General features: G+C 47.2%; 1 protein-coding gene across 1 annotated transcript in view; it reads right to left on the bottom strand.

Moving 5' to 3' along the window:
- Positions 1 to 3988: 3988 nt before the first annotated feature.
- The window catches only part of CREB3L1 (cAMP responsive element binding protein 3 like 1), a 67144-nt gene continuing 58098 nt past the window's right edge, over positions 3989 to 13034 (bottom strand). Inside the window, exons 9-12 of the mRNA XM_077820208.1 lie at positions 11608 to 11707; positions 7524 to 7644; positions 6777 to 7041; positions 3989 to 5964 (exon numbers count right to left, since the gene is read on the bottom strand). Coding sequence (XP_077676334.1) covers positions 5928 to 5964; positions 6777 to 7041; positions 7524 to 7644; positions 11608 to 11707 — 523 coding nt within the window. The 3' untranslated portion in view covers positions 3989 to 5927. The remainder of the gene's footprint in view (positions 5965 to 6776; positions 7042 to 7523; positions 7645 to 11607; positions 11708 to 13034) is intronic.

The raw sequence follows: 13034 nt of genomic DNA, 5'->3' as shown, positions 1-13034 counted from the left end.
TAGGTTCCCTACGCAAGAACTGGGGAGAGCTGGGTGCCTTATGATGGGATCCACAAAAGCCAGCATGCTAGGCTGGGAGCCACCTCAGCTAGCCAATGGGAGATGCTGGTTAGAGGGGTATGCCCCTTCCAGAGGTAGGTGCCTGGGGCTGGGCTGCAAGGAGATGCCTATCTTGGCTTAGTGATCCACAAATGGGAGCCAGCCTACGGCTGAGGCACCTAAGGTGTGTCTCGCAGGAATGAGTTGGGTGCCTGCCTCACATCACACAAAACAGCTGGAGGAAGACGTGATGTGTGCTTGTAACCCAGTGCCTACCACACACACCTGGGATGTAAGAGACCCAGGTTCAATCCCCCCACTACACCCACACACACTTCTTGAGTGGGAGAAAGGATGGAGACAGGGGTCTCCCACCTCTCAGGAGAGTGCTCTAACCACTGAGTTCTGGGGTCACCAGATGTGGGGTGAGGGGCCTCCCTCAATCTCTCCTGTTCCACTGTGGCAAAATAATGAAAGAGTGACGGGAGCAGGGGGACTGGCCCCTGGGTCTCTGTGCTCCCAGGTGGGGGCCTTGACCACTGGACTAAGGAGTCATCCTCCCTCTCTGGCCCAGTTACTACTGAAGTATTTGTTTGCAGTGATGCAGGAGCCAGTGTCAGAGATCAGGTGACCACATTTCCCAAAGGGAAAATGCGACACCGAACCGGGCTGGCCCAAGGCTCCCTCACCCCAGGGCTGGCCCCAGCAGCTCATCCAAGGTGTCCCCCGGCCAGGCTGTCACTGATCACTCGAACCCTGCCGATATAGTAGTGGCACAAACTGCAACTTGCACGTTTCCCACCAGTAGCAGTTGCTTCCACGTAAGGATGGGCAGCGCGCTGAGCTTACTCAGTCCATGCAAGCATGCTCAGTACAACCTACATAGGAAATTCTGCCAGGGAGCAGTTTGTGCCACTACGCAGCCCCCCACTCGAGGCAGTCGCTGGAACCTTGCCGGCCCCCCACGCACTGGAACCCTTCCTCCTCCCCCCACTCCAGCCTAGCCTTCCCAAGGCAAGGGGCTGGCATCTCCACTCCCCCCTAAATGTTCCTTGCACGGCACCCACTTTTTTGACAAAAGTGAACATTTGTCCCATTCGCTCTTGCCAACTTGATTAGTTTGACAAGAGCGAACAGGACAAATCCCACTTTTGCCAAAAAAAAAGTGAGGACAACTGGGACAGGGCTTAAAAAAAGGAACTGTCCTGGTCAAAATGAATAGTCTCCCTACTCAGAGAGAGCATGAGAGTGAATCTGCAGTGCAGTCTTAGGGTACCCACCTGGGAGGCAGGAGACACGGGGCCCAGGCCCCCTGCTCTGATAATGCTTTAATTATTTACCATAGAACAGTTTCAACAGAAGAGCCTGAGGAAGCCGCACATCAGACTATCCCATAGCTCAGTGGTTACAACACCGCCCTGTTCAAATCCTTTCTCCCCCTCTGGCAGAGCAGGGAGAATTGAACAGGGGGCTCCCATATCCCAGGTGTGCGCTCCAACCACAGGGCTAAAAGTTACAAGGTGGACAGCAGTGGCTCCACCTCCACTCAGATTTTGAATTGGACCTGCTCTGGTAGGCAGCCTCTGAGCACACCTACCAGATTGGGCCCCCACAAGGATATATGTTGCCGAACACCTGTCTGTCCCTGGTTCATGGTTCACGCTGGGGCTTAGGCAGGAGTGATGCATCTAAGCGCCTAGAGGGAGGCAGGTGTACGTACATGTCCCAAAACATAGGCACCGAGGGAACTTTGATTCTGAAAACTTACACACTGAGTTTAGGTGCCCAAGTTCCAGCTTTGTAGACCTAGGACCTTCTCCCTGTGCCAACTCTCTTGCTAGTTAATTTTCTTCTTGTTCTGATCCAGTCAGTCATTGCAGTTAAAGTGAGAGCTGTGATTGTCTGGGAGTTATAGCAATGATCAAAGGATTCTAAAATGAATATTTTTCACAGCTCTACAATTTAGCCTGTGGACTTTGATAGCAAGAGTTTCAAGAAGATGAAGGGAAATTGGCTGCTGTCAGCAAGGAGGTCTGGTCTTCTCAGCATACATCAGTTTTAAAGGGCTGGAGCCTTCAGAAGTTCAGAAAGTTTCCTTTTAAGAGCACCATTCTTGAGTCACTTGCCCTGAATGTGTGCCCCATGCTACAGAGGAAGGCGAAAAACCTCTAGGGCCTCTTCCAATCTGCCCTGGAGGAAAATTCCTTCCCGACCCCAAATATGGCGATCAGCTAAACCCTGAGCATATGGGCAAGATTCATCAGCCAGATACTACAGAAAATTCTTTCCTGGGTAACTCAGATCCCACCCCATCTAATATCCCATCACAGGCCATTGGGCCTATTTACCATCAATATTTAATTACCAAAACCATGTTATCCCATCATACCATCTCCTCCATAAACTTATCGAGTTTAATCTTAAAGCCAGATAGATCTTTTGCCCCCACTGCTTCCCTTGGAAGGCTATTCCAAAACTTCACTCCTCTGATAGTTAGAAACCTTCGTCTAATTTCTAGTCTAAATTTCCTGGTGGCCAGTTTATATCCATTTGTTCTTGTGTCCACATTGGTACTGAGCTTAAATAATTCCTCTCCCTCTCCAGTATTTATCCCTCTGATATATTTATAGTGAGCAATCATATCTCCCCTCAACCTTCTTTTAGTTAGGCTAAACGAGCCAAGCTCCTTGAGTCTCCTTTCATAAGACAAGTTTTCCATTCCTCGGATCATCCTTGTAGCCCTTCTCTGTACCTGTTCCAGTTTGAATTCATCCTTCTTAAACATGGGAGACCAGAACTGCACACAGTATTCCAGGTGAGGTCTCACCAGTGCCTTGTATAACGGTACTAAAACCTCCTTATCTCTACTAGAAGTACCTCTCCTGATGCATCCCAAGACCGCATTAGCTTTTTTCACGGCCACATTACATTGGCAACTCATAGTCATCCTATGATCAACCAATACTTCAAGGTCCTTTTCCTCCTCCACTACTTCTAATTGATGCGTCCCCAGCTTATAACTAAAATTCTTGTTATTATTCCCTAAATGCATGACCTTACACTTCTCACTATTAAATTTCATCCTATTACTATTACTCCAGTTTACAAGGTCATCCAGATCCTCCTGTAGGATATCCCTGTCCTTCTCTAAATTGGCAATACCTCCCAGCTTTGTATCATCTGCAAACTTTATTAGCACACTCCCACTTTTTGTGCTGAGGTCAGGAATAAAAAGATTAAACAAGATTGGTCCCAAAACCGATCCTTGAGGAACTCCACTGGTAACCTCCTTCCAGCCTGACAGTTCACCTTTCAGTAGGACCCGTTGTAGTCTCCCCTTTAACCAATTCCTTATTCACCTTTCAATTTTCCTATTGATCCCCATCTTATGCAATTTAACTAATAATTCCCCATGAGGCACAGTATCAAACGCCTTACTAAAATCTAGGTAAGTTAGATCCACTGCGTTTCCTTTGTCTAAAAAATCTGTTACTTTCTCAAAGAAAGAGATCAGGTTGGTTTGGCACGATCTAACTTTTGTAAAACCATGTTGTATTTTGTCCCGTTTACCATTGACTTCAATGTCCTTAACTACCTTCTTCAAAATTTTTTCCAAGACCTTGCATACTACAGATGTCAAACTAACAGGCCTATAATTACCCAGATCACTTTTTTTCCCTTTCTTAAAAATAGGAACTATGTTAGCAATTCTCCAATCATATGGTACAACCCCTGAGTTCACGCTCAGATGCCACCTCTGATGGCTGGGTCCCACTGCTTAGGGAATTCTGTGCATGTAGGGCGAGTGGGAGCACGAGACGTTAGGGACAATGCTGCACGTACAAGTTAGCAAGATAACAACTGAAAAAAAGGCCCAAACAAAGTGCTGATGCTGCATCTTTTTTTTAATTTTGCTTCTCTAAAGCGAAAGCAGAGCAAGTGACAGGAGGAAAAAAGTGATTTTAAAAAAACAAAACAAAGGAAAAGGCAGCTGCTGGGCTATATGGGGAAAAAAAAGAGTCCCCACAAGGGAGGAAATTCATAGAGGCCAAGCCCGCACTAACTCTTAATAAAATACAATACTGAAAATAAGATCAGAGTGTCTCCAAAATACAATATCTTAAGGGATCGGCAATAATACAAAATAAGGTTCATTATGTACAAACAATTTCTGCTCTTGGTCTCTGTACAACGGTGTGAATGGGAGGCCCGTGTGGGCGGTGCATAGTGGAATTGTTGGGTAAGGAGATGTGGGGGAAGAGGGTATACTCAGACCTGACAGTGGTTCTGTACTTTGGAGTGGGGCACAAGGAAGGGAGGTATGGTGGTATCTAGTGAGTGGGTCCTGGGTGGACCTTGACTGGAGCAGAGTTGTTCTGAAGGATCTTCCTCTTCCCATGCCCATGGCAGAGTGCACGTGGAATCATGGCTGGGGTTTGCTGTGTCCTGGTCTGTCCCAACTGGCTCCAAGAGACAAACAAAACAAAACGGAGAAGAGAGGGAAGTGAGGGTAGCCCTCCTGCGCCATCCTGCTCCTTGCCTTGAAGCGCACAAGTCAGTGAGAGCCTTCCCATCCCTCCTCCTCTGGGAGTCACCTCCTATTTGCAGTCTCAGGGTGGGGGAAGAGAGAAGGGCAGCAGCAAGGTGTTGAGAGGGGACTTCTTTTTATTATTATTATTTTGGGGGAGGTTGAGAAAAATGAGCCAAAGAAATGTCTGGAGGAGAGTGAGAACTGGCATGGACATGGTAACTCTGATTTACAAAAGTAGGGCAATCCAGACCAGGTGTGGTCTCAGGGACAGCTCCAGGCACTGGGCCTCGAACAATTATTTTAACAAGGGGTAGCTGGGGGAAGAGGAGCAAGGAAAGATGCAACTCTTCCAGCAGGGCTTTTATGGGTAGGGAGAAGGGACCAAAACTAGCATCTGGGAGCTACAGGGAGATTTTTCTGGGGGGGAACCTCGCTGGGTTTGAATGAGGCCTCTGACACAGAGCTAGAGATGAGACAGTTTCAACATCAGATTCAGCAAGTCTGGAGTTAAAGGGGTGAAGAGCTTGGTAACTTTGGTGCCAGCATCTAGAGAGCAGAGACCCACAGCTCTCTTTGGTGACCCTCATTTATTCCATTTATTGTGGATATTGGGACCCACTATCACACAACAGAGAACTTCATTCCATAAGAAAGGGTCTGTGGGGAGTGGGCAGGGAGGACTGCGCTCTGTCTTAGGGAGCTCTGGTTTCCCAGGAGCTGCGGACTGAATTTTAAGTCTATTTATCAGAGTCTTCCCCATGAAATCGGTGCGCCAATCTCTGCAGATGATCAGAACGGAAGTTACGTGGGCAATCCATCAAGAGACAACTAGATCAAGGTAGGTCTTCTCTCAGCTGAGGCAGAAGCATATTAACCATGGAGTGAGGGGAGGAAATTATCTCACTCCCAAATTCTCTAGGAGACTAACCCCAAAGTTACCATGCCCATAGCCTTTCAGATAGGCAATAAACTCAGTTCTCTTTCCTTCAGGTGCATCTGACATGAGCAAGGGGTACAGAATTGGGCACTGCCCCCTGAATCTGGAGGCTTTGGGGAATGAGTTGGATACCTCTGGGGTCAAATACAGATCTCCTCCTCCAACCCAGCAACAGGGTGAACAATGCTCACAGGGGGAGGAGAGAAGGGCTTGGCCAGACACAATCCCTGGTTCTGGCAGTCACTGTGAATCCCATCCAGCGATCAGCACTAACATGGGCTGTGCGGAAGTGACAGGCTGAACTCAAGACCAGCATGGGAGTGTCTGAATGCAGTGTCCTCTCCCACCAAGTCCCCTCAATCACTCAGCGGGGAGGGGAGTCTGCATCCAGAGGGACGAGGCCTTGAGGTCTGGCAACTGCTACAAAGATTCAGCTGCGTCACTGGAGCGTGCCTCCCTGCGGGAAAGAAAAGACAGCAATCAGCTTTGCTGCGTTTACCAACTAGTCCCAGCCATGGGCACTGTTCCAACCCTAACCAAAGGAGGGCAGCCTTTTCTTTCCCACCCACTGGTCCCACTTCTTTCCACAATCCCAGGAGAGTTAATTTCAGTTTTGGGAGCAGAGAACTCCTCTGGGATCCCTTTTATCCTCTCCCTTTATTCCCCACACACTCACTGATCTGCATCTAGCTGATCCACCCTTCTGCCCAGCAGGGTGAGGAGTGAGAGGAAACTTCAGTCCCATCTCTGTGCCCCCTTCTGTGATGGCCTCACTGCTCAGACTGTCTACAATGGGAACAGAGGGCCAAATAGGAGGGGGAGTCTTTTGCTGTGGGTACTGGTTTGTACTGATCAGGATGGAGTCTCCCAGCCCATTGCTCCTTGGCACTGACCATCCTGCAAATGTTGGAACCCTTTAGCCATCCAGCCCCCTTATGTCTACTGGTTACTATGCCAGAGCAACTCCACATTCTAGACCCACTTGTGGTCCCCACTCTTCTGATCCATGGAGCCTCGCATGGTTCTGTGCTCCCTGCAGGGAGCAGCCCCCTGCAGCCACTGTGCCTGGATTAGTGCACTCCCAGGAGACAGAAACAGGAAAGGAGCTCGTCTATCCTGCCAGCTCTGAGCCTTGTGTCAAACAGCTCCCCTACTGGGAAGACAGGGCTACTCTGATGCTCTCCCTCTCTCAGACTCCGCTGTTTTGGAGTTTGGAGACAAAGCCCCTGGAGTAGGTGGGGCAGGGAGAGGAGTTTCCAGCCTGCTTACCTCTTCTGGAACTGGTCTTTGAGGTGGGTCAGAGTTGGGTCAGTTTGGTTCTGGTCCGGGCCCTGCAGCTGGGATTTGCTCAGGTACTTGGCTGTCTCATGGGCCCTGGCCAGGTGGCCCTGTATGTGCTCCTGAGGTCTCCTCTCCTCAGACTGCCCTTTGTTAGTCTCCTGGCCCACAGGATGCTCCACAGGGAGGAAGGAGCTGTAGCCCTCCTCTAAGGAGCCAGCGCCCTCGTCATAGAACAGGAGGCTCCGGGACTGAACTGTAAATGGAGAGAGCACCATTAAATGCTGAGAACAGGAGCAGAACCCAGGGGCACAAGCCGTCCAACACACAGTCACCCCAGCACATTGCAAGCCACACACGCCAACACAGCCTGTCCCACCTCAGCTGCCTGAGCCCAACACCTACGTACATACACAGCATCCCTGGAGTACATTCAGCCTTCTCTGTGGGGAAGGGAGACGAGTCCATGATTTTCTTCTCCCATCCTGTCTTTTAGCATCTGTCATGTTTTGGTACAATGGCAAATGGAGAAGGGCACTGCTGTGAGACAACTCTCCCTGGCAAGGCCCAGGCAGGCACAGACAGGGTTTTGCGTTGAGACAGCTCTCCCTGGCAAGGCCAAGGCAGGCATAGACAGGGCACTGCTTTGAGACAGCTCTCCCTGCCTTATATCTATCAAGAAGAGAGGGTTTGGGAGCACTTCCAGGGGATTAGAGGAATGTGTCATGTCGGACTCACTCTTACTGGTTGTATAAATGTCTGGTGCCGGAACTGCTTTCACTGTCTGTGATGTGGAGGAGAATTCTGGGAGACATGGCATCATGGATCCCAGGACCAGAACAAAGCACAGCACCAGTACCTGCAGGTGAGACATTAAAAAACCCATCAGCGTTGCCAGCCACAAGACAATGCTGTGATCCCAGCACACAAACCCCCAGCAGTGGGAGACCATGTGGTCAGATTGACAGTTGGGTCACTCACTTTGCTCATCTTAGATTATCAGGAGAAAGGATTAAGTCTGCTGTCCTCTACTGTCACTTTCTCTGAAATACTGCCAGCTCCATGTGCAGGGCCAGCTATAGAGACAACTTCAGAGTCTCATTGCATGAGTGGGAGATGGTATAAAGAGAAGGAGGTTAGATTCACTGGGCAACAGTTTGGGAAAGAGGAGCCTACACTTAAGAGGGGAGCCAGACTATTGGCACAGACAATGAATACAGTTTGGAGGCATTGTTTAAAGCAGGAGCTAGGGGAAAGCCAACAGGTGCTCAGGAACACTCAGGTCAAATACATTTCCTAGGGATGGCAGTTAAATAAAGATGTCTCTGTATCCAGTAAAGGATAGGACCGAAATGATTGATGAACTGGACCAGTGACAGCCTGAGAGCAGACATCCTGTTGATTTATCAGAATTCAGATTAAGAAGTTACATAAAAACAGGCAAATGGTCAAAAATAAAAACTATTGGTGTCTACACAAATGTGAGAAGATGAAAAGCACAAACAGGTGAATGAGCATGCCTGGCAGTGGAAGAAGATCTTGATGTAACTAGAATTATTGAAACATAGTAGAATGATGAAAATCAATAGGCTATTGTAATACTGATCTATTACTATACAGGGAGGACAGGTTAGCTCACAAGAGGTGGGTGGGTGTGGGGAACAGTGTACTTGAGGTTCTATAGAATCGAGGGTGATAACAATTCAGAGTGAGAATCCGTATGGATACAAATCCCATGTCACGAGAATACAAATGGACTAGTAGTGTTATACTACCAGGCTCCAGCTCAGGCCAAAGATATTGATTGCACAGTGCTGGAAAGATCAAGGAGGTAACATGATCTAGTAAAAAACAATAATAATGAGTGATTGCTACTACCCAGGTATAAATTGGTCAAGTGTCACATCAGGACAAAGGCTAGAGAAGCAATTTCTTGACACCTTAAGAGAGTGCTTTTTGGAACAGCTAGTTCTAGAGCACAAAGGAGGAGAGATTTTTAATTCACTCCTAAGTAACACATAGAAGTTGGTTCATCAAGAAACAATAGCTGAGTGACTAAGTAACCCCAGTATTATGAAGGGTACCAAATTCTAGCATGGTGACACTATACTTTAGAAAGGGGGATTTCAAAAAAAGGAGACGCTGGTCCAACAAAAGCTCCTATAGTCAAAAGTGAGGAAATGAGATTAGGTAAACTCAACATGAAGGCTACTCATGAAGTGAGCTGTAGCTCACGAAAGCTTATGCTCAAATAAATTTGTTAGTCTCTAAGGTGCCACAAGTCCTCCTTTTCAAGGATACAGACTAACACGGCTGCTACTCTGAAATCTCTCTGAATGGAGGGTGATTATGCACAAAACGGCACTCAGGCCCCTCACCAACTCAGGACTCAGGAAAATGAGGGAGGGGGGGAAAAACAACCCAGAATGGGTAAATCCAAAGGTTTAAGAGATTATTTGCGCCAAAAAAGATATCCTCCAGAAAATGGAAATTCAACCCTAATGAAGCCAGCAGAGAGGAGCATAAACGAGGGGAGGCGAAATGGAAGATGGAAATTGGGAGGGCTAAGAGGGAATACAAGAGCAAATAGCCAAAGATAGAAAAACAAATAATAAGTTCTTGACATATACCAGAAGCCTGTGAGAGAACTAGCACATCTGCTGGACTGCCATGGAGTGAAGGCAGCAATTAAGGAAAATCAGACATTGCTGAGAAGCTAATATATTTCTTTGTATTAGTCTTTAGCACAGCTGGGAGATACAGGTCCCAGACCTACCCTTTACAGGCAATAAAGATGAAGAGTTGTCAGAGATTGAGGAGGTCCAGGAAGAAACAGATACATGAAGGAGCAATGAGGTACTAGGACCAGATACATAGTTTACATCCAACGGTTCTGAAGGAATTTTAAAATGAAGTGACTGAGCTGCTAACAAAAGTATGCAATCTCTCATTCAAATCTTCTCCTACATGGGAGCCCTGGCGAGTAGCAAATGTTTTATCTAACTGTAAAAAGGGGAGATGCTAGGAATTACAGGCTCACTTCACTTTCAAGCGTCCTGAATCAGGATTAAAAGTAAATTTGGAAACACCTGATGTACTAGGAAGAAATCAGCACAACTTCTGTAAGAAAAATGTAGCCTCCCAATTGACTAGAATCTGATGGCCCTGTCAGCAAAGGGGTGGATAAAGGAGAACCGATTTCATTGATTTGGATTTTCAGAAGAACTTTTGACAAAGTCCTGCGCAAGAAGCTATTAAGGAAACGACTCTAGATGTTGCAAGATGAGAGGTAAAGATCTGTCATGGACCAGGAACTAGCCAAGAGGCAAAAAACCAGAAAGTACAGATAAGTCAATTTTCCCCATGGCCAAAGGTTAATAGTGAGGTGGCCTTTGTGACCATTCTAGGACTCGTGGTGTTGAATGGATCTACCAACTACCTGTGAAAAGACCAGACAGGGAGGTAGCACAAAATGATGTGGTTAGTTCAGGCAGACTTTGAGGTATTTCAGAGGGATTAACGAAGTTAAATGAATAGGCAGCACAATACTGGATCAAATTCACTGTTGAGAAATACAAGATAATGCACATCGGAAGGAATAATTTGAACTATTCATACATCTTGCTGCATTAAGCATTAACTAGAACCATACAGGAGAAAAGATCTGGGCACCATTGTCAGAGCTCAATTACAGCTTTTGCTTGATGTGCCGTGGTTGACAAAAAGCAAAGAAAAGGCTGTTTGTATGACGAATGAGATAGAAATTATTAGAATGCTATTATAATGAGATACTCTCACCAGGGACACTATGCTCAGTTCTGGTCACCCACTCTCAAAAACTGAAATTGCAGCTGTAGGGGGGTTCAGAGATGGGCAATGAGAATGAGTGAAGGCATGGAGAGATTGAAAAGAATGGGATTGCTTAGTTTAGAGAGGATACAAATAAGGGGCAAAAGAGAGTTAAATAATGAATGGTGCAGAGAAGGTAGATCAGACACTTCTGTTTATCCTTTCTCATAATAAAAGAACTAGGGGGAATTCAATGAAACTGAAAGGCAACAGAGTTAGAACAGGGAAAAAGGAATGCTTTTTAAACAGTGCAGAATTAACTTGTGAGACTCCTGCCAGAAGCTATCCGAGGCTAAGAGCTTAGTAGGATTCTTAAAAAGGATCAGGCATTTATGGTTCATGAGAACATCCACACTGACATTAGAGGGGATACAAAAAATACAGTACAGGTATAAACCCTCCTGCTTCAGTGCATAAACTTCCCCGAGGACAGGTTATTTCATCAGAACTGCCTACAGCATGGTTTCTTATACCTTCTTCTGAAACATCTAGCACTGGCCACTGTCAGAAGTGGGATAGTGGACTAGACCCAGGTCTAATCCAGTCTGGCAATTCCTATATTTGGCCTCAAAGCTTGGGACTGTAAAGCAGTGAAACAGGGAAGAGGCTCTTCCGGGCTCTGAGGAAATAATTTGTCTAAATAAATCCACTCTTTTTGCTGGACACTGGCATAGTATCCACTAAAAGAAAAGGAGTACTAGTGGCACCTTAGAGATGCATCCGATGAAGTGAGCTGTAGCTCACGAAAGCTTATGCTCAAATAAATTTGTTAGTCTCTAAGGTGCCTCAAGTACTCCTTTTCTTTTTGCGAATACAGACTAACATGGCTGCTACTCTGAATAGTATCCACTAGTTATTCAAGGCACGAAGCATGCTACGGGGAACAATCCCTGGCTTGTCTGGGAATGGGGTGATGGATAAAGGTGCAAAAGGAATCACGGCAAATAAAGAATGGAGGGCCTGAGGCACATACCATTAGGCAGGTTCCAGTCTGTGTGGAAGCCATTTTATATGGTCTGGAGACCTTCCCAGCCACTAGGGCCTGGAGCTTCTGTAATTGCTGGAGCAGAGTCCTAGGAGAGAACACAACCACAAGACAGTGCAATGAAGAGGCAAAGATCACGGAGGGATATGAGACTGAAGCTGGACTCTCCAATGTCCACCCCAGCTTTCCTCTGAATGAGGAGAGCTCCCTCACTTGTCCATGTCCTCCCACCAGATAGGCCTGTGAAGCCGAGAAATGAAGGGGATAGTGATGGAGGCAATGGAACTGAAAGGAGTTGGGCGAAGGACACCTCTTCTCCTGGTGCCAAATAAACCCCCTCTGCCCTGATCTCCCATAATCAGATTTAGTCAGACCTGGACTCCAGCTCAGGCTGCCCAGATACATCCAATACCCAGGGTGGGGTGCATAGTATGGCCACTGCCACAACCCCACAATACAGGAGATTCCAGTACTTCTGGGAATGGCATGACCCCACCCCGGTGGTGTGACCTCACAGACACGGAGTGGGTGAGCTCACGCTGGCAGGGGCAGGGCAGCACACTGTTCAAAATGGCGTCCCTCATCTGTGATGCCAGACAAACTCACATCTGGTTTTGTCTCAGTACCGGACAGGGGACAAACCCTAGAAAATGAGGGCTGTCTGGCCCAAACTGGATTAACGGCCTGCCTAGGGGGGCACATCCCATAGCACTAACCACACCCCCTGGAGCATAAGGCTGAGAGGGAAGCAAAAATAAAATGTGATCTGTTTCAACTTCATCTCTCTTGGCAGATGCTGCAGGGGGTTGTGGGCAAAGCCAAATATAGAGCTCAGTGAATAATTCCTCCTCTGGTTGCCCTGGCTGACACATAACAAGCTCACTGTCTTGTTTAAATTACCTCACATGTAACGGCCCTCCAGTTATGGACACATTACGTACTGCCCACTAAAGGGCACAACTGGTTAGCTGACACGGCAAAGGAATTTGCCCCGGAGTGGGGGTGGGGGTGGAGGCAGGGCTGCAAGGAGCATTAGTGAGCCTTGGGCTTTGTAGCCAGGGGGCCCAGATTTCCTTGTTACAAATTGCCTAGTAATTTCTCCTCTGCAGCATTGCCCACTCTTGCAATCTTATTGCAAGTCTTGTGCTAGTTGGTGTTTTTCTTAAAGCCCCAGCTCCTGGAGTCAGGTGATTCCAGGAGAAGCTTAGATTTTGTATGTTTTAAAAGTTAGTTTCCAGCCCGCATGGCCATGGAGGAAAGTGGAAAACGTGCCTCTGCAGGCTCACAAGGCCAATAAAATGAACTCAGTGTTTCTTATTTTGTAATAACTCGTGATTTTTAAGCCAATCACATGAATATGGGATACTGACTCATGACTTTTGAATGCTTGGGATTGACAATACTGCTTCTGCTCC

Source organism: Eretmochelys imbricata, chromosome 6 (genome assembly GCF_965152235.1).
Source record: "Eretmochelys imbricata isolate rEreImb1 chromosome 6, rEreImb1.hap1, whole genome shotgun sequence".
NCBI lineage: Eukaryota > Metazoa > Chordata > Testudines > Cheloniidae > Eretmochelys > Eretmochelys imbricata.
Note: the sequence above shows the minus strand (reverse complement) of the source record. Positions and strands in the feature narration are given on the sequence as shown.